Source organism: Acipenser ruthenus, chromosome 11 (assembly GCF_902713425.1).
Source record: "Acipenser ruthenus chromosome 11, fAciRut3.2 maternal haplotype, whole genome shotgun sequence".
In the NCBI taxonomy this organism is placed as follows: Eukaryota; Metazoa; Chordata; class Actinopteri; order Acipenseriformes; family Acipenseridae; genus Acipenser; species Acipenser ruthenus.
In genome coordinates this window covers 34,911,184-34,936,464 of record NC_081199.1, presented here as the reverse complement: position 1 = coordinate 34,936,464, position 25,281 = coordinate 34,911,184, and the positions used below count along the sequence as shown (strand labels likewise).

Here is a 25,281-nt window from a genome sequence, read left to right as displayed (position 1 = left end):
ATTTTATTTAATCTGATTGAAGTGTATTGAGGCCACCAAAAAAAAAAAAAAAAATCTTTTCACCACTTTTTCTCCCTGTAACAAGTAGCCACTGGCCTTCAGTGAGTTATAGGAAAACAACCTTCGGCCTCGTAATTTATGACATCGCAGAAACCCTAGAAGGAATTATTTTCCTGTAACTCACTGAAGCCCATCTAATTATTATATATATATATATATATATATATATATATATATATATATATATATATATATATATATATATATATATACCGGTAAGTTTTTTTTTTCTGCTAAAGCATCAGGATTTAGTGTTAAACAAAACAAGCAACACCCTACATTTTTTAATTCCCAAATAATAATAATAAAAGAAATACTGTATATCTAATGTATCCAAATTATATGTAAAAATATATAGTTTAAAATGTCTTTGTTTTCTTTAGTTTGCTAACATACAGTATTACATTATTTTAATACCCAAGGCAATGTATTTCCTTGTGCTTTACTGTGTCAATTATGTTGATCCTCATGATGAGTGCTGTAAATCTAGCATGACTATAAAACACCAACTCCCATAATGCAATACAAGAAATCCTCCTTTTCCCGACACTTTCTGTAGAGACACGCCCGAGAAGGAGGCCAGTCTGAAAGAGCTCATTGTGTTGGTCGTGAGTAAGGTTGGTGTGGAGTGTGCTGTGCTGTGTGTGGATGCTGTATTTAGTGTCAGCATCAGGAGGATTACACATATTGTAGAGGATCGCTAAGCCTGAATCATGCACATCATCACCATTACAACAAGCTGGGAGTGGTGCCGAAATTGTGCAAGATACGGATAGGGTACACGTTTATTATAGTTTGATATCAAGGATTGAGCGGTCGATGTTTAATTAAATTAAGGAAAATGAATGAAGAGAACAAGAAATACACCATATTGTATATATCATGCTAGAGGGAGACTTTGGATACCACACGTTTTGCTGGTTTCTCCTCGGTTGTACTGCTGGAAACTGACTAGACTGGATTAAAACAGGGAGGTGGTGGTGGCAGGTTTCTGACAATAACGAACGGATACAATTTATTGTGTCTCGTTTGATCTGCGGTCGTTTTGAAGTCGAAGAGTAAAGGGGTGGAACATCGCTGTTAAAAAAGAAAAAAAAACAAAACTATCGACATCATGGGAAACGCAGGGAGTATGGATTCTCAGCACACTGATTTCAGGGCTCACAGCATGCCTCTGAAACTACCGATGCCAGAGCCAGGTGAACTGGAGGAGAGATTTGCCATCGTTTTGGTAGGTATTCTATGTGAGACATTTCAGTTGATGCATGTACTAGTCTGTTGTTGAAAACTCTTGAAGACAGCACCACATCGCCCGTTTGCATTGTATTTGTAGCACTGCTGGTATGAAGGAATTGATCACGGTAAACAACCGTGATCTGTAAAACTTTTGATTGGTTTTGTCAGCTGAAAATTGTTAACATGGCAAAAATGACAAATCAATCGTGTATTGAATGTGCTCCGATCGCTGTGTTGTTGATGGTAATGTTCAATAAGCACTAATGCTCTAGTACTATAATCTTGTATATTGAATGGTTCTTGATCAATCCTCAATGTGTATCGAATTACTAGATTATCGGCGATTTGAATAACCCAGTGGACAGCCACATGGATCAGCTCATTATTAGCAAATGAAAACCTGCATTGAAATAGGATTCGAAGAAGTCAAAAACGACTTTGTAAATCAGGTAAAGATGTCAAAGAAAGAAAACTGTTTTGCAACATGGGTTCAAAAGTATAATAAGAATTGCAGTAATTATTAAATAAGTATAAATGTTGTTGCATTTCTAATATTTCGGGCCTAGTATGCGCACCCAGTATACGTTGTGGCAAAGTCCAGACAGTCGGTTCTCAATGTCTGTAGTGTACGTTCGATGTTTCTTGAGTGGGTGTGGTGTCCACACTTTCACTTCTCCTGAGATTTGTATTTCAGCGTTCTGGACTGATCATTTCAACGGAATTAAGTTCTGCATAATTTATTTATTTATGTATTTATTTATTTACTTGTATACACTGTGAAGCGTTTGTTTTGATTAACTCGAAAAATACATTTATTTGTAATCGATGGCATCATAATCTAGTGAAGTTGTTGAAATGTAGACGTTATAAAACACTGTTTAAACGGATAATTATTTTCAAATATCTGGTTACTGGCGCTGTAACAGCTGGAGAACAAATATTGTTTACAGTATGTAAACTTGGGTGGAAAAAATAAGATGATATTGTATCCATGCTGGTGTTTGTGAGAATTCATAGTTGCAGAATGTAGGCAAAAGTATTCAGATTACTCCAGACGTTCAGGTACTAAATATGAGTGACCACCCAGGCAGCAAGCACTGTTATGTAGAACCAAGTTTCCTTTTTAATTTCTATGAATTAGGGGCTATTGCACAGCTATTTAGGGGGTATTGAGAAGGTGGTATCTGAACAAATGATGTCACATTTGGAGGCTGGAGATTTTCTACACCCATTGCAGTTTGGGTTTAGACTAAAGCACTCAACTGAAACTGCAAATTGTTATTTTGTAGAAAAGATCAAACTTCAGCTTGATAGAGGGGGAGTGGTTGGAGCGATATTTTTAGATCTAAAGAAAGCATTTGATACAGTTAATCATGATGTCCTTATTTTTAAATGATGTAAATTAAATTTTTCTAATAAGGCATTGAAATGGGTTGAGTCGTATCTTAAGGATAGAAAACAATGCGTCAAAGTTGGTAACATTCATTCTTCTGTTAGGAATTATATAGTTGGGGTCCCCCAGGGTTCTGTAGTGCCACTACTGTTCAGTCTGTATATTAATGATCTACTGGATGTCCAGAAGTTGATCTCCAGATGTAGGCTGACTATACAGTTCTGTATGTTTCTGCCAAAACTAGTCAAGAGGCTGCCTATAAGCTATTACTATGAGAGATGTGACAAATTGGCTGGACCACTCCTGTCTCTCTGAATGTGAAACAAACAGTTGGAATGTGTTTTACCATTAAACAAAATTCAATTGGAAACAATTTTGATATTTTAATTAAAGGAGATAAAATTGAGACAGTCTCGGATTTTAAATATTTAGGAATAATAATGGATTCTCAATTAACTTTTAAAAAACACATTAAAAAGGTGATCAAAACGACAAAATACAACCTGTATAATTTTAGGTATATTAGAAGTAATTTATCAATTAATCAATGCTGCTAAATTGTATTTGCACTCTATGATTCTATCGCATTAGCATACTGTATAACCATTTGGTCACAAACAGGGAAATCTGTTCAGCCAATCCACACTCTGTATGAACAAAGCCTAGAAACTCTAGACAAAAGACAATGAGATTTCACCATTGTGAAAGTCTTACTCAGGTACTTACTCAGCTCAGATATTTTTGTATGGTTTATAGATTTCAGATAGTGGTTATCACTACTTTATTGCTTAAAATCAGTATAGAAGCTCAGGGACATAAATAAGATGTCCATTTCATATTTTAACTGGGAGTGGCAATATAATCGCCATTGATTCCAGATTAGTCCCAACTCGGTGAGACCAGTGAACTCAATAGTCCAGCAAATGCTTCTGGTGCAGAGTTCAAATTACTTCTGTTTGGAATATAATATTGCTACAGTAGCTGTCAGGACAGTTTAAAAACATAAATAAAAACACACACAATAAATTACAGCAGAAGTTACCGTGTTGATTTGACAGATTTACATGGTTAGGTTGCTGAATAAACAGCATATGGTTCTCAGGCAGTGCCAAAGAGGAGTGACTAGGACTTGATCATGTCTACCTCTTTACTTTATACTTTGGATGAGTGCACCCATGAGATGAGGCATCCGGTATAAAAACACCAAATTATGTGTGTTTTTTTTTTTTTTTTAATTAATGAATCTAAAAGGGATTAAAACTGTAGTTCTAGGAGTTTTTTTTTTTTTTTTTAAATTGTGATCCATGTGCAGTAGCTCCGGTGATGTGCAAATGCTTCAGTAAATATGGGCCAGCCATAATTGTGTTGAAGCTCGGTGATCCACATGCACTTGGAGTGTCATGGTTTTTGCTTTGGGCATTTTGAAGTACAATATCAAAAGCTCTTTTTATATAAAAAAATAAAATAATTGTAAACTTATCTGGTATCAGTTCTGTATAAGAAAAAAACAAAACATTGTATTAAATTTCATTTGTATACTTTTTTATCAAGTAAGTCTAAAGTCACTGAAGGAGACATGCACTCAATCTGTCACACTACATGTGTCACTTGTTTTGCCTTTGGTCTGCTTTCAATTGGCTGAAAGTAAGTCATATGGCTGCACTAAAGGTTTTAATGAAAACCTTTATGTACATTTATTACTGTATTCACATTTTGGGGAGTGTGGCAAAGAGGTTTGTAGTGCACAGGTGCAGTGGTGATGCGGTGCTCAGGAATGATAGACACAAGACAGTTCATGGTAAAAAAGCAGCTTTTTATTTGCTGACAAATAATAATACCTGGCTCTACACAATAATGTGTATCACTCAGGCAAAGCACGGGGTTCAGTCCCTAAATAATAATACACTAAAAAAGACACACACAAGCACAACACGGTCACAAGTCCCGAGTGAGTGCTCTTAGTGAAAGTGGTGATTTACAGGTTTATACATGCACAATGGTGAAGTGGAGTCCGGGTTTAATTGCTGGCGGTTTAGCTACAGCTCCCGGAGGTTAGTCTGCTAAAATGACAAGCACAGACAGCAACAAACAAAACACTTAACACTCACGGTAATTAATTACTTCTGTTTCCCAAACGGGTCCTTTCAGTAACCATAACGAAGGAACAGATAGCTCGGCCACTTCCCCTAAATACCCTCAGTCACTCCCTCTTTTGGTGGTGCGGCCAATCATGTATCCTCCAATCCGTAACTGACACATTGCCTACCGCATTAAGGCTTGTATTGTGGCTCTGCCCCCTTCCTGGATGGCCAGCTTCCAACTGACACTGGAATGAACCGCCAAACCATCCAGTACTTGGCACCCTGTTCCTGTTACACAGCGCCCTCACAGGTCGGGAGAGAGATTGACTCGGATTCATTCGTTGTCTGTCACAGGGAGATATCACCGAATCTGTGCTTTCATCTGAAGTTAGCATTGTCAGACAAATTGAAAAACCACGGTCAACAGTTTTGTAAACATTTTGCCATGCATTGTGAGAACCAACAGTACAAAGAAACAGCAGAAGATTCCTTATACTGACAGCAGAATCCAGAATGGCTATTTGTACACTTGTGATTCTCAGTCAGTCTTGTCTCTGGTAATTGCATTCTTCAAGTTCCACATTAGCCTTCTCTGTGTCTGCTTGCCACTTGGTCATTTTATAGTAGAAGTCACTTATACTCCTGCACATACTTACTGTAAACTCTGAATACGCCAGCAGTCAAAACATGCTTTTATAGGTAGTTGACATTCAAGCTGAGTGAGAACTCTAAAAAGTTAAATTTTGGTTCATGCCATCAATAGTGTAGAACTCATTACACAAAAGAAGTAGGCATTACAGTTGCCTGGACTTTGTATACTTCTTGTTTCTCAATTTTATTGTTGTATTGTAGTGGAATTACAAAATACAGGTTATTACATAAATGAAAACCACGTGTCATTATGGAGCCAAACCTAATGCTCTACTGATGGCAGCCTGTGACCGGAGTACGTGGATTGCTGTAATTAACACCAGGCAGCAAGAAGCCTGGGCAAATGCAACACAGTCGTGTGTCATCAAAGCTTTTGGAAACAGACACAAAGAAAAGAAAATAGCATCTTACTTGTAAAATACTGTACATGCTGTAAATAAATAAGTCATTGTGGTCTGAATTTAAAATGGCTCATGGCTCAATCAGGATGGTGAACCAGCAAGTTATTTATTGTTTCTGTGCAGACTGAATATTTACTAAGTGTTTGCTTCACATTCTGATTCTGTTGAGGTCAACCTCTCAGACTTTCAAGAACTCGTATTGAATCGGTTTAATCCCATTGACTTTAGTCAAAACAACACTCTCCGGTTACAGTATAGTGGAATATAACCAGCAGACCGTGTCCATTGCTACAGTTTGTTTTTAGCGTTTGTTCAAAAGTTGGCATTCAAGTGAACTGCTTCACCAATTCCATCTGACTTTTTATACGCTTCACTTAAGACCAGAGTCAAGGATCTTCTGACTTGTGCCAAAGTGATGACTATTATTGTGATGATACAATGTGCACATTCAGCATTAGGACATCTAGTGTTTAATAGAGCACTTACTGTTATTTGCTTCCATTTAAGCTGCAGTACAATGTATGGCAATGATGCCTTGTGGCAGACTGATCATTAATTGCCTGAGGAAGTGTGTGGTCATTAAGCATAAAGGACTTGCCATGTAACTGAACTGCGAATAAGAAATTAGGAAAAAATACCAAAAAATATATTGTGACCTTAATCGGTTGATCTGGAACAGCTTGAGCTTGGTTTGTACAGGTACTGTAGGTGTACTGTATGTAATGTCGGCACCATAGGTTATTAAACATTTTTGTATTGTAAATTTATCAGTAATAAATACTGTACTAAAATTTAACAGGACCATATAGGGGGCAACATATATTCAAGATACTCTTTTTCTTTAACGTCTCTGGGAAAGGTTGTACTGTAAAGTAGCTTTTCCTACTGTGTGGTTTTCTGTGTTGGTTTTGCTCTTTTAGAACCTTTTATCTGGTAACCAAGTCACATTAAACACATGGCCTTTTGATTACTCTTGTGAAAAAAGAATGAAAAGATATTCAGATTTCCTGCCTCAACATGCTGAATGTTATTTTCTTTGTGTTCTCTTCCGACTACCAGTGTCGGGTCTGTGTTTTTTTCCCTCATAGTTCAGTAGCCTCACATGTAACAAAGGATGGTAGTTGCCATCCCTGCTTGCCTCCTTGACCTAAAATTCTCTGAAAAGCTGTCCTGATATTTTCTGCCAAAGATGTGGAAAATGTAATTTGACTGAGCCCCAATAGAGTAATTTCCCTATGTAAATATTGTATGAAAACTAGACAGGAAATGCAGCATAACCTGACCCCTCCCTCGCCAACCATGACCCTTTGCACCGCAACCTGATTCCTTGCACGCAGAAACATGTCCCTTTTTGGCCCTGTTTGGCACGCTTTTGTCTGAAACAGAGCCTTGTGTCTATGGACACACACATGTTGAATGGGGGACAATCCTAGCTAATGCTTTATAATAAATCTAGGTTTAAAGCATGTTAACAATTTTTTTGTGGTAATATTGTAAGCATAGTTTCCTTAAAGTTTAAGCTTATGTTAACAGTTCAGAAATAGCATTCTGGGTAACATGTGGAGGTCAGTTTCCTCCTTTGACAATATGCCAGCTTCCAGCACTTCTGTATGCATTGATGGCCTTGTGGTTACGCTCTCATTTATGTTATAAATAGTTCGTTTTTAGGTCCTTGGATTTTTGGATGTACTGAATTTGTTGATATTGAGGGGAAAACATGGTGAAATAGATAAATGGTCTCAATAAGAGCAAGACAGACACCACCTCAAGATTCTACAGGCAATGTGCATGAATATATCTTTCTGGTTTGTGTTTGACCTGCTTCAGATAATGCATCCATCACAAAATACTTCTACAGATATCAGTACTTAGTACAGTAAAACCTTGCCTGAATGTCAATTCTCTGAACACACATGATATCCAGCTGTGGACAGGCTGGCTGTAGGGGTGACGTCAGACCAGAAACGAGGCAGGACACAACTGAGTTGAGTGCAAAGGTGCTGCGGCGCGTTTTAATAATACACAAATAAAGTAAAGGGTTTGAACAAAACAAAATTCAAAATAAAAGGCACAATGGCCAAACAAACAGACAAAACAGACTGGATGAACAGACAAACAAGTATCGTGCTGGTTGAAAGCCAGCACGTATAGCAATTGTTATTTTTCTAATTTTAAAGTTTACTCCCTACTTTCTCTCTCCCATTCTCCACTCTCGAACACACAACCCTGAGTGAGTGAAACGTGCACCTATATGTATACAGTTGTGCCGGGATTCAATTACTAATTAATTATTCACTTGAATCCCAGCACGTGAACTTATTTGTGCATTCCCCGTGCTGACATACTAATACACATTTTATCTGCACGTGAAATGATTGTGCAATCCTCGTGCTTAAATACATATTACACATCTACATTTTAAATCACCCCCGTGCACCAATACCTGTACACCAACATTAACACACCACACCACACGCAACTTAGAACACAATATATGCACAGGGGCGGGGCACAAGTACTCCTTGAACCTAATCCACATTTAGAATACCTGGATCATGGCTACATTCGTGAAAAACATTAAGTATTCATGTGCCACTAGAGCATCTGTTTTTCACTCTAGGGTTGGATTTTGATTCTTGTCTGAAGGTAAAAGTGGTTTTGAAGATGATGAATTATTTAACAAACAGATTAACTTTAAGGCGTTTTTGACATAAGAAAATGGGTATTGTTGATAAAATGAGATGACCATGTGCAGGCTGCAGGTATCCATGCCCATCTTGCACTATATATAGTAGCAATAAACAAAGAGATGTGCCAATATACAAATTTATTCTTACTGCAAAATAAAAACATTGTCTGCTACAAAGCAAAAGAGGTATTGGATCTGGATGTTTACACTAACTGCATTACTAATACATTGATTTGCTAAAGCACTGAAGTTTATCCTGAGACAATGATATAATTCTGCTGTCCGAGTAAGAATATTAACACTAGTCCCAAGGTTTTTTTTGATGGTATAGTTTATGTATTCACTGACGTAATACTTCACAGATCACAGAATCAATCTGCGTAATTCAGTGCCTTGAGAGGCTGAAAAAATGCATTGAAGTTCTTCTTGACTATCTTCTTGAATGTACATTTTGTTGTGATTGCAATGAAAATGAAACCACGCTTGTTGTCTTGGCTATCCTACAGTAGATTATGGAGGTTTGCTTTCTGTTTTCAAAAGGGTACTACATACTATGTTTAGGGCTTCTGATTTTCGGTTTTAACCCCTGATACAAAAAATAAATTAAATGGGTGGATAGCCAATAGCGGAAAAACTGTGGAAATGGTTAATCAATTCACAGTGACTTTACTCTTTTCCCATTAAAAAATAAAACCTTCTACAAAAATAAACACCTTTCCCAGTGCTGCTGGGCAATGTCCCGCCTTCCTGACTTGCATCTATGCATTCTGAATACTTTAATCCCGCCCCAACTACTGAGTGACGGCACATTCCTACATTTCTATTGGAGACTCCGCTTGCGAGATTTAAAATGAAATTACAATCAGGATGGAGGCTTGTTAGCGGGATTTAAAGCTGTATTACAGTTAAGATACGGAGGATTTAAAATAGAATTGTGGCGAAATGTACAAAAATGCCTACACACAAAACCCCCAGAAGAATGTGCCCGTGACCATAGGGATTTCGTTGTGGAAGACAGCAAAGGAAAGAAAGTACAACTTAAGTGTGCAAGTACTGTCGAGTTTTACTATACATATTAGGACAGAAGAAAACCCCAAAAAACGCTCAGTACACATCCATAAGAAAGGCTGCATTAAAAGTAAAGCTTCTACAGTCTCCAGTTGTACAAGTGTAATTCTTCTCTTTCAACCAGTTATACCAAAGGAATTGATTCCTTGCCTGTGGTGTAATTAGAATGGCTCTTACTGCTGCCATTCACATCACATTATATGGCTTGGCACTTAGGAAACATCATGAGCGTTGCAGCACCAGTTTTGTTTCTTTTGTGTTGAGATCAAAAAGGTACGTAAACACAGGCATTTCACTGCATGATGACATTCATTTACAGTGTAACCCTGCAGCTACTGTTGTACTTTAGATTGCTTTGTGAGTAAATATGATGTAAAGTACAAATTGAAAAAATATGTTCATTGTGAATTCTGTTATGTAAGTGCATTACTGTAGGTGAACGGTCTTTGATAGCTGGAGACTACAGTTTGCCTAATTCTATTTATTGTACTGGATCTGTTTGAACAACAGTACTGTAGGCTACACTGTCCTTTTAGTTCCTTGTGGTTTATTAGACCTTGAAGAAATTAACTGCAATAGGGAGTTCTAAACAAAGCAGTGGGAGGTTGATATCCAGCTACTGTATGCAGTATATCCACAATTCTAGTTTAAAAATAAATTATTATTTGCCAGTTTAATGAGCTACGAATAATATGGATAGTCTATTCAGGCAGTCCTACAGAATTCTTTCACTGCACCTTATCTGTGTGTGACAAATGAGAAACCATATTAAGAGATTCCTCGTTTTTAAGAAGGATATTGCATCGTCTTTTTTGTGAAGTCACTTTAAACCTGACCACTTTGTAATCCGTTACGGTGGAGTTAGTAGAAGTATCCTGTTTTCTTTTATAGGCAGCCGATTATTCATCAGCATCATAGTTTATGAAACAGTATGATTTTTTTTTTCAGGTTCTATCTATTCTAAATTCTTCTCATCAATTTAGTTCATTGCAAATTCCAGTGGGAATTATGGGGTTCATATATATATATATATATATATATATATATATATATATATATATATATATATATATATATATATATAAAATAAATAAATAAAATATATTGTGAACCAGCTGCACTCTCCGCAGTTTGTTTCCCTTTTAACAGCAGACCCAACACACAGAAATTGAGTTTAAAACACGCTTGGCTATTTTTTATAATACAAAATAAATGAAAACGAAACAAAAACCTAACTCTGTTTTGGAGCACTGTCACAAAGACGGCCGGAGTGGGTGGCGTCAGACCAGAAGCAGGGAGTAAACAGACAGAGACTTGGAGTTTGGTGGAGCTGAGCGAATGGTTTCGCTCAGCATTTAATAAAACAGCACAGAAAATAAAAGGGTTTAACAGACAAAAACACGGGACACGGCACTACACGCCAAAATAAAAAGACAAACAAAACGTACTAAACACTAAACAGACGGTGCAGGACAGACGAACACAACACGGTGAGCAGATTACTACTACTACTACTTCTTCTTCTTCTTCTTCTTCTTCTTAACATTTACCTCCGCTCCAATCCCGTTCTCCACTCACCGAACACCTAACCCCGACTGCATGCTACGTGTCTCTATATATACTGTTGTGCTGGGATTCAATTACTAATTAATTATTCACTTGAATCCCAGCACGTGAATTAATTCTGTGCAACCCCTTGCTCACATATTACATTTAACCAGCACGTGAAGTGATTTGTGCTCTCCTCGTGCCTAAATACAAATCTACACTTTTTAAATATACGTGAAACACAGACCCGTTTATATCCCGTGTACCAATCTATACACCAACATTAACACACGCACGCAACATACAAATGCACACAGGGACGGGGCACATTGCCACAAGCACTTACTAACAAAGGAATCGAACTAACGAACAGGACAGATAAGCTGTTTACCTGTTAAAGCAAACCAAAACAAAAACACGATTCACAAAAAGGCTTTCACACAGTACCTTTCAGGATGACAACACACAGTCAGGCTCTTAACACCGCTGCTTTCTTTTTATACCCTGCACCTGGCTCTAATTTACAATGATCGTCAGGTGCAGGGGATAATTAATATTTAAAAAATTAACAAATATAAATAAATACAAATAACTAAACAAATACATGTTAGTTATTTATTTATTTATTTATTTATTTATTTATTTATTGATTGATTGGCAGGGAGGATCAACCCCCTCCCTGCTGTGTTAGTGTGTGTGTGTGTGTGTGTGTGTGTATATATATATATATATATATATATATATATATATATATATATATATATATATATATATATACATATACACTATTTTTTTATTATTATTATTTTGGCCACACTAATAGTTATAATCAAGTTATAAAATGAACCTGATGTGTAAAAGTATTGTTTCTGTTAAAGACTGTGGCATTGGAATCGCAATGTAAAGTCTTTAAAAAAATGGTAAGCCAGTGTTTGCATTAAATAGCCCCTTTCAAACATAAGCATGTCTGTATGCTCAGGGCTGGTTGCCATGGCGCTGTGACACGACTTGTTGGCTGTGACCACTGAAAAGAAGTCAAAGGGGTGTCAGCACTTGGGATACAGATAATCAGTATCATCTTTGCCAACATCTTTTGGACAGAATTACTGAATGTATGTCTTAATTTGAAACTGAATGAGTTTGTGTCCAGATTGATGAGCAGAGTGATAGTGTTACAGTGCGATAGGGTAAAAACAACTTTTCTGTTCAGTTTGCGGTTTTAAGATTGTGTTTTTGTTTGTGTTCTTTTGAGAAAATGTATTGAGACTTTTTCTATTCTTGGGAATGGCAAATTCCGCTTTTCAAAATGACCAATTTAGTTTCTTTCCGTTTATCAAAATGAACAATTCAGTTTTTACCAATTTATTAAGAATTAACAATGTAATTTGAACATAAATTTGATTTTTAATGTAAAAATGTTTTGAATTCAATTTTCACCATTTTCTGTGCTTACTACAGTAGCTAGAGTAGAGAGCTATGTTATAGCAACACGAATAAAAAATAAAATAAAATAAATAAAAATCACTCTTGAGTACGTAGTATTCAGTATTAAAGAGTTAATAATAAATTAGAAATAATAAGTTAATAATAGTTAAAAATAATAAGTTTCACCTCAACCACCGTGCCGTTTCCTTGTGTTGAGCAGGTGACGGAGTAATGGATTTGTGATAATAACTAAATAAATGAATGCATAAATTCAATTAAGTTTTTTTTAATCGGGGGGGGGGGGGGTTGACAGTTTTTTTTTTTTTTTAAGGTACTTTTCTGTATATAAAACAACAAAATTATTTCAAAGAACAGAACTCACAAAACAGCTAGTTGCTTTTTTAAACAACTCGACTCACACAGCACACAGGCAGCGCTGCAACAGAGACAGACAGTCCATCAACGTAACGCCCACAAAACCACCTGTTTTCTCGTTATCCAATGATCCAAATAACCATACAAAAACATTTTATACAAGTGTCATCGCTGGGCTGAGTTTTTTTTTTTTTTTCTTTTTTACGTTTATAAAAGGTTAAGTTGCAAAGCGGAATTTCATTCCCAAAATGCCAATTCTGTTCCCAATGCCTAATTCCAAGATTCCGCCCGTGATTCCGCGATCGTGGAAAATCAGTAGCCATATTTATTCAAAAGTAATCGATCCTTCCTTTGACAAACCTGATGATCTGTTTTAGTGCAAAATTGATTCAGGGTTCAAATACAGCTCTGCCTTTCATTTTCTGCACCGTGGGACCATGGACTAATCACTTTACTTTACATATGGTATGTCCCTTAGCTTTAGTGCACACAAAAAAACAATGCATACTGTACTTAAAAAATAAACTGTTTGGTACTATACTTGTCAGTTCATATTGAGAAGCTTCCAAGGGCCTTCCATGGGCCCTTAAGGGTATTATTTTTCTCAAAGAAATATTGCTTTTGTTTATTTGGGCAAAAGCATAACATTATTTGGAGAAATTGTAGCTTTATCTGGTTCTAGGAAATTTAACCAGTTTACTTGGTAATCCCACATTAAAATCTCAATTGATCTATTGCTGTGATTTTAAATAATGTATTATGTTTCAGTGTTGTACTTATCCCTCATAGTAACCAATGATTCATCCAGCCCCTAAAAGGTTTCCATGGCTACCCCTGTGTGTTGGCCTCCATTGGTAAGCTGTTGCTCCATTGATTTTAGTTTAAATGTATTGGAGGCAATTGTAAAAGGATTGGCTGATAGAGCGAGACACTTCACAAGCCCAAACTAATAGCCAAATTAAGTTTGTTAATTTGTTTTCCAGTGTTTAAAGCATTTCACAGTTGTGTCCTATGCATGCTCTAGAAAGATTCATATCCAACTGGACCTGCATTTCAAGGGTGTTGAACATGCAGTAGTGTGTAATTTGTTTTGTTTCCCCACACAATGGCAAAATCAAATGAATGCCTTACACTGTATTCAACCTTTTCATATAGCAGGTACTGCACACCACACTGTAAAGTATATATGATTACAGTAGGAGTGTTGGGAGATTTACCTTTGGCTACACAGTACGTGGTTCTTTCCATGAGATAATGTTTGGATACAATATTTTAAAAGTACAGGGATTAATGGGATTATCCTGAATTAAGTATTAATTGGGCTGGTACAATCTTTTAAAGCTGTTACAGTACCTTATTTGTCTAGGTACAGTATTATACTGATACAAAGAGGGCAAAACAATATAGTTACGAATTAAAGCATACTGTACAGTTATAAATCATTTAACAGTGACACTGATTCCTACTGTATGTTGCTAATGTTTGCCTTTACTTACTGAGTCTGATTCATTTAGTCTCCAAGGACAGCCCCATGAGATGCACCTCATTCGTATGGGTACCAGGGGCAGGGACAGACAGACACACACACACACACACACACACACACACACTAGAAACGCCAGATACAATTATATACAGAGCTGGAGACTTAGGCTTGTGGTTCATAGGAAGTATTCCATGTGAAAAGGTATCCATGAATAAGATTTAATAGGCTATTATGGTGGTTTGCTTGCAGCCATATGGGAATTGAAGACTAAGCTTTTGCTATAATTAGAGCCTCCCATTGTCGATTGTGATTACATCTACAGTAAGCTTCTTTTTGACTGCTAACTGTACCAGTTTTGTCATTAGCATTCCCTGTGAGGGTTATTGTTCTCATTTGTGTGTGTCTGTTATTCTGTCTCCACCACCAACTTTTCAACTGTGACCAATTTTTTCATCCACTGTTACAGTATACCCAGCTCATCAACCCTCCCAGCGATGATCCCCGAACTCCACAGCACTGGAAAGTACTGTATTTCCTGGCACAGTAGGCCTTGTAAAAAAAATAAATAAATAAATAAAAAATTGCTGGGAACAATTCAAGGTGGAGCAGAGCTCGTCCAAGCCCCATCCAAGTTGTCCCAATTTAAAGTCATGTCACATGTACTGTAGCATGAATATGTCTGGCTATACTTGCTACAGTAGCTACTCCTTGGCTTGTTTTATTTTGCTTGGATGTAGTACACTACAGTACATGCTTTGCTCATCAAGATTTAAGGTTTTTTCCACTTTTTTTGTCTTCTACATTTCTGTTTCATTAATGTTATCATTATTTCTAGTATAGTAAATAATTCATAGATTGTCCAGTGTTCTTCATTTTTTTTTTTTTTCGGGATTACTGTAGTTCCACTTTGAAAACAGCCTTTTCTACATCGGTGGGAGTGACTCTTCTTCACAAGGACTGTAAGTTGGCAACTCTGTGCTTCCTTTGTGGGGTCACTCATGATGGGATGCTTTCCCTTTTAAATTGCCTGAAGATGCTCTCTAGAGGCAAACCTTGAACTTTTGTTATTGGTTGAATAGCAAGTATCCTTGTCCACCAGCGAGAATGTATAAACTGATTGCTCAATAGTGATTTCTTGCTTGGGCACTGGGCCAATGACAGCATTCAATATTAGTATGGTCTGTTTTTACACCACATACTGCTGTATTGTACCTGGTAGTATCTCTACTACTGTACATGCCATTTCATTGGCATTCATAAGTTATAATTGCATTGATGTTAATTAATGACACTGTGTTTCATTGGAGCACTGCCTCTTGAAGTTGGCTGAAGGATGAATTTGGTGGGCGGGGGGGGGAAAGAAAAAATGGCAGCAGGTTGGTCGGGTGACAAGGTGCAAAACATAATGTAATGGTGCTTTAGCTAATACAGTAGATGTATCAGTCCTCGACTTTGGTTGGCTCAGTAATTGCTCTTTTTATAAAATTATCACTGTAAAATAGTTTGTCTGCTGAGAGTGAATTACAGTAAGTACAGTATTAATTGAATTAAACCAATATCGGAAGCAAAAACCCCCAAAACGTAATGTGTTCCCTATTAGGGCACTGTACGTTGTGTACAGTATGCATTCATATGCAAAACTTTAGCTTTTGGCAACTATCTATTTTCTGTTAATGAAATCAGTAAACCAACTTTTAAATAGGATACGGTACTGTATCTTCTCTGATTATCTGTTCTTTGAAGATCAGTTGGAGTTCTCTCAAGAAGATTGTGACCCGAGGATGCGTTTTTCAAACGGAGAGAGATGTCAAATATAATCTTCTTTTTTATTTTTATGCAGCGGTACTACGTCATGCTATGGAGAACCTAATGATAGAGAAGAAATGGGGCAAAAAAAGAAAAACTCAACAATAATTGCAAGCAATATAATATGAAGACCCTATATATCCTACCTCGCCTGCATGCTTACTTTCTGTAAAAACGATACATTTACTTTAAACCGCTTCTACCTGATTGCTAAGTTTAAGGTTCTAATTACATTTTTATGAATGGCTAAAATAGTATCGCAAGAGTATGCTGACACGACTTATTTCATCTTAATAGATCATTTACTGTAATATAGAATTTCATAATTATTTTTCAAGAATGAATTCTGCACTTACTCTTGAGGCTTAATTAATGATTTTCAGGTGAATGCCTTGGATTTCTTTCAGCATGATGTAGAATATATTATTTTGTGTTTGATGGGTCTTATTGAAATTTAAGCAGCAGTGTTTTGTATGAACTGAGAGATCATGCTGTTTACCCTGCATTCCTGGCATTCTTCACAAAGGATTCAACAGTTCACTGTACACGGTTGATGCAATGAAAAAGCTTGTGCCGGACAATGGTTCTGTTCCATGAAATAGGCTATTGATACTCACTGAGCCCACGGCTGCCAATGAAACAGTGGCTGTTTTTATTTCACCGCCGATGGAGCCTGGCACTTAGCACACATTGATTGGCTTCCAGCACCCACCCTGGGGCTGAACACAACAGACTGGGGAGGATAGTTTGAACTTTTATTTTGGGTCTGATTTATGGGTATGATAGGGGGTGGCCATTGCCTGGGTACATGTTCAATCTCCAGGAGTCTATGAACTAATTAGCCATAGCAGCTAGAAACAGGATCTGTCACTTAGAAAAGCAGCAAGTGCATGTGTGTTAAATCTAAACGAAGTGTTGGCTTTCTTGACTTTGTGTACACTATATAGCAATTTGCTTATGAAAGATGTGCATCCGGGTGCTTTTTGGAATTTTGTACAGTTGGCTGCCTTATGTTTTCATTGAAGCAGGCGTTTTCCAAAGTGAAATGCTGAATCTGTCAGACTGTGTAATTGTAAGTCATGAGTTCAGATTTCAGAATACTGCTCAACACAGCAGACCAGTCTTGGGTCTTGGGTAGAATTGGTGTATTTATTTCCAAAAAACATTTAATTAGTTGTAGCAGGATGTTTTTGCAGCGTTACTTAGTTCTGAAAAAGCATACTTGTACTACTATGCAGTATGATATTGGACTATGCAGCTCATAAACACAGTAGGTACAAAATGTTACAATATTTGCTGTTCTGTAGGTTTGATTTCTATATCTGAATGACAGAAATAAACTGTTTCAAGGACTAACTACATTCTGTATGAACTGTAAGAAAATAATGACTTGTTCTTTTTTTATTTTGTGTACTGTAGGTTTAAGTAATTGCAAATGTATATTATATTCAGCAACATTCAAACATTTTGTTCTGGGAATATTACCTCATAGCAAGAGATTGAGCACTTCATTTGATACTGTACACACTCAAAGTAATAATATTAGTACAGTACGATAAGTACAATAGATTTCCTTCTGTAATAACCTACAGTTTGTATCTCAACTTCCTTTAGCAGCTAAGGTTACAAGCCGTTTACAATGAAGTAGGTTCAGACCAGCTGACTATAGCTTTGTTTTGCCTGTCATATGTTTTCAATGAATGCTGCATATTTCAAAATGACCTTATCATTTTGCCACTGGCTACGTCCTGAAAGAAGTCTGTGAAGCAAACCGGGTCTTCACAGTCATTTTCTGACTGTTTCAGCCAGTGGCTTCCTGACCTACTGGTAGACGACCACAGTGACAGCCTCATTTTTTTGTTCCCTAATGCACTGTGTCATTTTAAGGGCAGGGGTGCATTGTGTCTGCAGTTTTCAGGACACTTTACATCTGCTAGATTACACCCGTGATGAAATATTTAAGCAATAGATACTGTACAGACTGTTTGTTTTTAAACCACAGGAAGTCTAGAGAGTGCATTGCTAGTTGAAGTTGCTTGAATAAAAATAAGGTTTTGTAGAGTGTGTTCTTGCCAGTCGTAACATCTGGAGGGGTCCTGATTTTCCATTCTGGGAATGGGTAAATTCTGTTTTTCAAAATGACCAATTCTGTTTTTGCTGTTTTTACCAATTTATTAAGAATTAACAATGGAATTTGAACATAAATAACATTTTTACATTAAAAATCAATTTAATTCATTTTTTTATTTTTTTTAAGTCCCTGAGATACTGTAGTCTTAAAGCAGTCCACTAGTAACAATGTACTGTAGGTCAGTCAACAAATAAAGGTGTTTTGGAAAAACAGCTTATTGCTGGCATTACAATATACAGACTAGTCGAAAACAAGGGGTATTATTACAAATGTATACAATTTTAATAAAATTACAAATTAACTACAATGTTCAGGACACTTATCTGTAGTTTCATCTGCAACAATGCAGACTGGTTTATGCTGTACTTGCTGTAAAACTGCTTGCATGTGTTTCTCGTATACCCTGGACAGATAGAGTTGCCTTAAGGGCTCTTCAACTAGTTTTTTAAACTTAAGGGGGCCAGATTGGGGGGAAAAAAGTTAGGGGTAGGTGGGCCAGAGTATTTTACTCTGCACATTATTAAGCAATAATAAGTATTATATAATTTAATGTTCATATATTGAACAAGACTTACACATTTTACCATATGAATAGTACTTTAATAATAGAACAGTGTGAGAATTTAACAGTGTATCATTACAAACATTTTAAAATGTATGTGACATATTAATAGTATAACTGTTAAGAAGAAATCAGCACTTCTAACTACTGTGCCCTCTGGGTACGCATTTCCAAAAGCTCCTTGTTTGGTTTCAAAATGCCTTTTCATAGTGTATTCCTTAACTACTGACACACATTCATTTTTTTAGGTACTTTTCTGTATATACAGCTCCAAAATTATTCCACAGAATAGAACTCTCACAAAACAGCTAGTTGCTTTTTTAAACTCGACTCACAGAGCACACAGACAGCACCGCAACACAGACAGACAGGGTTGCCAACTATTTTTATAATGATTTTTAGGGCAGCAGTGTGGAGTAGTGGTTAGGGCTCTGGACTCTTGACCGGAGGGTTGTGGGTTCAATCCCAGGTGGGGGACACTGCTGCTGTACCCTTGAGTAAGGTACTTTACCTAGGTTGCGCCAGTAAAAACCCAACTGTATAAATGAGTATGTAAAAATAATGTGATATCTTGTAACAATTGTAAGTTGCCCTGGATGAGGGCGTCTACTAAGAAATAAATATATAATATAATAATATTTTTACAAAAACCCACCCACTTCTTCCTGAAAACCCGCCTAAAACCCGCCCAATCAGGTGCGTAAGTTGTGACAACACAATCACCTCTGATGTTCCCCATTGTAACAAATAGCAACTACACTATTTACAATTACAACTTATTTGTGTTTTATGAGCTTTATTATCAGGGATCCTAGGAATCCGTTTGCTGTGGAATAATGCCGAAAAGCATGAATTTTCTATGCTGTCAGAGAATTTTTATTTTTACACTTGCGAAAACTATGCAAGGCTTTTTTGGTTGTTTGGTAACCAAATCAATACACTTATCATATATAATTATCATATATAGTACGCTGTGTGGTCCAGTGGTTAAAGAAAAGGGCTTGTAACCAGGAGGTCCCCGGTTCAAATCCCACCTCAGCCACTGACTCACTGTGTGACCCTGAGCAAGTCACTTAACCTCCTTGTGCTCCGTCTTTCGGGTGAGACGTAATTGTAAGTGACTCTGCAGCTGATGCATAGTACACACACCCTAGTCTCTGTAAGTCGCCTTGGATAAAGGCGTCTGCTAAATAAACTAATAATAATAATAATAATAATAATAATAATAATAATAATCATTGACACTGGCAATTTTGCTTTAAATTTAGTAAACATACTTGTTCAATAAAACTGCATCTGGTGAACGAGGCGCACTCCGTGTTAAATTCATGCTGAAATGTAGCTGCAGTTTACTTCAGTATCCAGTGCGTTTTTACTACTCAATAAGTGGTTTTAAAGATGCTGAAAACTATAGAAATCACACCTAAATATCGGGTCAATGAGTTTGGCAATATCCATCCAGATGACAAAGATTAACTCGAGATAAACTAATGTAAATACTGGTTTTTGGTTTTTATTATTAGTATACAGACGTATTTGTAATGTGTAAAGTAAAATGGTGGGGCCTATGTTTGTTTTATTATTGGTTGATGGTACTCTGGTGAGTTTGTGGAACTTCCTTCGAATTTGAAAGTGTACCAATTAATGCTTCCTGTAAAAACGAACTGTTATTCAATGGTACTATTTGCGTATAGTATAATGTGACGCGAGGGGCACTCAATTTTATCCTTTTATTTTAATTCTGGAATAACGTTGATACAAAGCATACAAATCAATCAATCATTCCTCTTCTTTAATCAAATAAAACCCCTGAAAACAAATTCTTATTTGCAATAACGCCTGTTACCACACTGCCTTTTAAAAAGTGCTACGTTTGTAGCCCAAAGTAATAATGAATGTACGTCATATGACAGATATTGATGTGTGTTATTGTTACTATGTTTAGCAACAGTGATGTAAACACTAAGGGTTGTGTATCATATAGCTTAGTAATAATATCGTAAATATTTTTAAATTATTCAAAATATATCCAAATGAATGTGGATTGTTTTTTTTTTCCCTGTGCGGAAATAAAGTTTACAACTACTATATAAACCACTGCAAAAAATAGAACCATATTTCTGAAAAGAAAAGAAATAACGTAGGGGTCCTCAATACAGTATGTAGTCTATTTGCTATTTCATTTTGCTTAGAGAAAAAAAAAAAAGGCTATTTAAAAATCAGATCCTAAAACGTTGAGCTGTCACTGTTGATACGTTCAGGTTTAGGTTAGACCCGTTGTTTAAACTCAGATTTAATGGCAAAAAAAACATTAAGGAATTGTATATGATACCTCTGTTTACATGCTGTCCCTGTATAGTATCACAGCGTCAAGGTCTTGTCTTATACAGTATTATACAAGCAAGTCTTCTGTGTATTGTGATGAGTGTGTGAAAGAAGTGCTGGCAAGATGTCAGAAACAGAATGCTAAAAATATTATCTTCAAGGAAAGAAGACTGACTAAACATATGGTGTACAGTAGGCTAAGCTGCATGAAAGAATGAACTGCAATGATCCAAAGTAATAAAATATGCATCCAGCACAGTATACCAGCGCAGTACTGATCTGCACCATGAAAGGATTTGGGTTGCTGCAGATTTAACAGGGGGGAGGGGTAGGGTTACTTATTTTCACAACCCAGAATTTCAACCATAGGTTTCACATACTTTTAAAATGAATTTCCCTTTGTACACTAGTCAATCACTGTGTCTTTTCAGTTTGTAAGTCTGAGGCCGAATGATCGCAAATTCTGTTCTGAATCATTCCCACCTGCAGTTTAGGAAATTGCATCCGTTGGGTATGCAATGTATGAAATATCTTGGCTCTTTCAAATTCAATAATGATTCCCAGGTTTAGCTTCATAAGCACATCTGCCCATTGTAACTGAAGATTAACATCATTACTGTTTTTGTTTAACTATATTGTGTCAGATGTCGCTTCAAATCTGGTATCATTCCATAATAGTTTTATTTATTTTCATTTACATAGAAAATATACAACAGTGGTCTTTATTCAACCGTCTACTAACTCCAAGTGAACTGCATTGCGGCACAAACAATTTAACAACTGTTTTAAAAGTTTAATCTAGACCTATCTGCCCTTTCAAGGCATGAAATAACCCATAAATGGTGTATTGTTGTTTGCATGCGAGTAGGAGTTTGGCGTCCCAGATAGCTTTTATAGCCGTAACCCGTTTTCTACCTGTTTTTGACCCTGTGTGGCAGCTGCTGCTTCAGTTATTCATACAGAAACACCTGAGCAGAAGCTTTTTTTATATATATTTGTTAGAGAGAAGAAACTTTCAAGTTTTTTTTTTTTTGTTCTGTAAATGAAAAAGGACTGTATTTCTAAGTCATTACTTTATTTCTGACTTTGGCTAGAGAACAGTTGTATATTTTCAGTTGGAGTATGAAGTACAGGGTAGCAGGAGGTAGTCATTATGTGTAATTACAGCGGTTAGTGCCAGTGCTTTTTGCTTTTTAAATCATATGCAAAACTATACCTGTTTTAAGACCATGTGTTTATGTCAAGTTCAAAGACACAAATTGGTTTTTACATGGTCTATAAATCGTAGACTACAGTACCGAGTGTTTTTCTGTAGATGACTGTCATTTGAAGTTGTTACTTGCACTTTTAGCAGTCTATGCAGTGCTGAAGGTATTATAGATTGTATTTTTAACAAGGTTTTAAGATTTATAATTTAAGAAATCTGCTACAATAACCCATCATACTTCAAAAATCAACACCCTTCTGTATTGTAATGTGGCCTTTTAAATATGGCTTATAATCAATTAATCACACCTTTTGATTAAAAAATAAATAATTTAATCTTGTCTACCTGAGTGTGGTATCAAAAAATGGTATGCAAAAAGGATTCTTCTAAAGACCTTGGCAAAAGGGCAACTGGAAGGTATACCCAATTTTTCACAATCTCGCACAATGAAGAAAAAACAGACTGCAACTTGCAATATTTACTCACTGATGACAAAATCGTTTTTATACCGGCTATTCTAGTGCTCTGACAAGTGCTCTGCCATCTTTCCCTGTGGGAGTGGTTTAGTATGCTTCCCTGCACAGCAGGAGAAAAGTCCAACCTATACTGATCAGCTGTTTCCAGTGGGTTAAGATATGGTAGCCTATACAGCCTATGATGTCACTGACTCCTGCCCTATGCCTTACTGGAATACACAGTTGTGTATGTACTGATGCTGATGCTGTAATAGGGTTTCACCCTCTCCCAAACGTCAAATGCCAAGACCTGATGGGACGATTCCTGTAGCATCTACTGATGCATAGGATAAGAAAACCTCTAAAGGGTTCCGCTTCTATGAGGTGGTCTGGAGACCCAACAGGCTATATGGAGGTATCGCCTGCATACATGTATGCTGGTGCTGGGATGAGAAGGTTTCACCTCTCGCAACGTAAAGACCCAGACTTAAACAGGTACCAGACCCAAATAGAAAGCAGTCTGGAGATCTAATGGGCTATAGATTTGCCCTGCACTCCTTTTAAGTCACTTTGTAAAAGGTGTTTGACAAATAAACTAATAATATAAGATATTAGTAATTCAGTATATGCTGATGCTGTTTTAAGAGGGATTTCATCCTCTCAACTTCAATAACCAGATCTAAACATATGAGGATGTTTTCCTTAACATCTTCGGGGTTAAGTTCTACTTGTTAACAGCCAAAACTGAAGTTCTTCTGCCTACACCATCTGGGGGTGAATTGACACCTATCTGGCAAAGGATTGCACCATATCCACATGCAACAGGTATGTTAATAATTAAGGTAGGTCACCTGATATCAACACAAGCTGGGGGGAAGACTGTCTGCAGTCGAGCAGACATCTCCTCCAACTAGCATATACTAGCCATACACTGGAGTGTAAGTATTTTACCTAGAGGCTACATGTTATACATTTGACACTAACGTCATGGCTTTGACAAATGTCATCATGGTAGTAGGTGTTATCAGATGAAGACATCTACATTCACAGCAGACACACAAATCAGACTGCTGTAATTTGCCCCTGTCAAAGGGATTTCCTCTTGGCACTGGTCTGAAGGATCCCCTGTTCCATATGAAGGAGGCGAGACAGACGATCTATCCTGCTCAGCAGCTGTGAGAGGCGCATTCCCCAGTGGGGGATTCTTAACAAGCAGTTACCTTTCAGGAATCAGCAATTCTGTACCCTTTGGAAAGGTAAGCCCACTTCCAGCAGGCCACCACCATCATCAAGGCAGTCTTCCCAGAAGACTAACAGTTTCCAATAGATCTGTAGGAGTGCCACTTCCATCTCCACATACTATACATAAGGACTGCAGTAACACCTCTGTTCTCCATTGGGACCTGCCAATACCAGCTTGATGTTTTTCTCTTGGGGATCTCTAAAGCTGAAGTAAGATGAAGTAACATTCACAAGGCATAGACATAAATCATTAAACAACTTTTTAGGGCAAGTTCTCTCAACAACATAAAAAAGACAGTAAACCCTGGAGTACAGTAAGTTATTGGTCTACAGTGAAATATCACCTCTCCACAACATACTCTTGGCATTTCTGGGAACCCAGTATCTTGGAGTGTATTTCACATAGAAGATGGTCACAAACCATCAGCTGTCAAATCTCTTATAGATAGGGGCCAGGCCAACAGCACAGTTCAGCAGTTTCTGGGCACTGGCAGCAGTTATCTCCTTGGTAAGAGAAGCAAAACTACAGATGACACGCATAGGGCTGACACTTTTTTCTCTTAACTATCTTTCCCTCGGCATCAAGCCATCTTTGGGAGCTACAACAGGAACCACAAGGTGACAACTAACACCATCACTAAAATAATCCTGACTTTAAGCAGTCTTCCGTGTGCTAATAACCCTTTGCCCAGTTAAAAAAAAAAAAAAAAAAGGGGCATACGTCAATCAATAAGACAAAGGACATGAGAATCCAGACAACCTGCTTGCTGGACTTATCAATAGGATCCCGGATATACTCGGCACAGAGGTTACCCCGCGAGTAACTGGAGGTGCTACAGGGGGTATTCAACTACTAGTTTTACAAGAGTAGCCCTTTTTTTCGCACAACAGAAGAACACCAGCTACCATTTCAATTGCTCCAGTTTTCAGTGGGGGGCCACCATGGCACACAATAGTAAATTGAGAGGGAGCCAGTCTTGTTCTTAGCGCCTCACTGGGCCTAAAGCTTTTTGATTTCTGAGATCCTGGAAATAGTGGAAGTGTTGCCCTGCATCTACAGTGGAGCAGTGTTCTGCTATCCAGAACAACAGGACGATATTTTCCACAATCCTTTTGCGGTTGATTTTAGCTGCCTGAAGA

At 37.1% G+C, this 25,281-nt stretch overlaps 1 protein-coding gene across 9 annotated transcripts in view; it reads left to right on the top strand.

Moving 5' to 3' along the window:
• Nucleotides 1-600: 600 nt before the first annotated feature.
• LOC117426904 (formin-like protein 2) overlaps nucleotides 601-25,281 on the top strand; it is a 72,507-nt gene continuing 47,826 nt past the window's right edge. For 4 of the 9 annotated variants that reach the window (XM_059033802.1, XM_034045106.3, XM_059033800.1 and 1 more), the window contains exon 1: nucleotides 602-1,291. In XM_059033802.1, the coding sequence (XP_058889785.1) occupies nucleotides 1,175-1,291 (117 nt within the window). In that variant the 5' untranslated portion in view covers nucleotides 602-1,174. Of the gene's footprint in view, nucleotides 1,292-25,281 lie in introns of all 9 variants that reach the window. The other 5 variants (XR_009330581.1, XM_059033799.1, XM_034925510.2 and 2 more) reach the window with 2 other exon arrangements.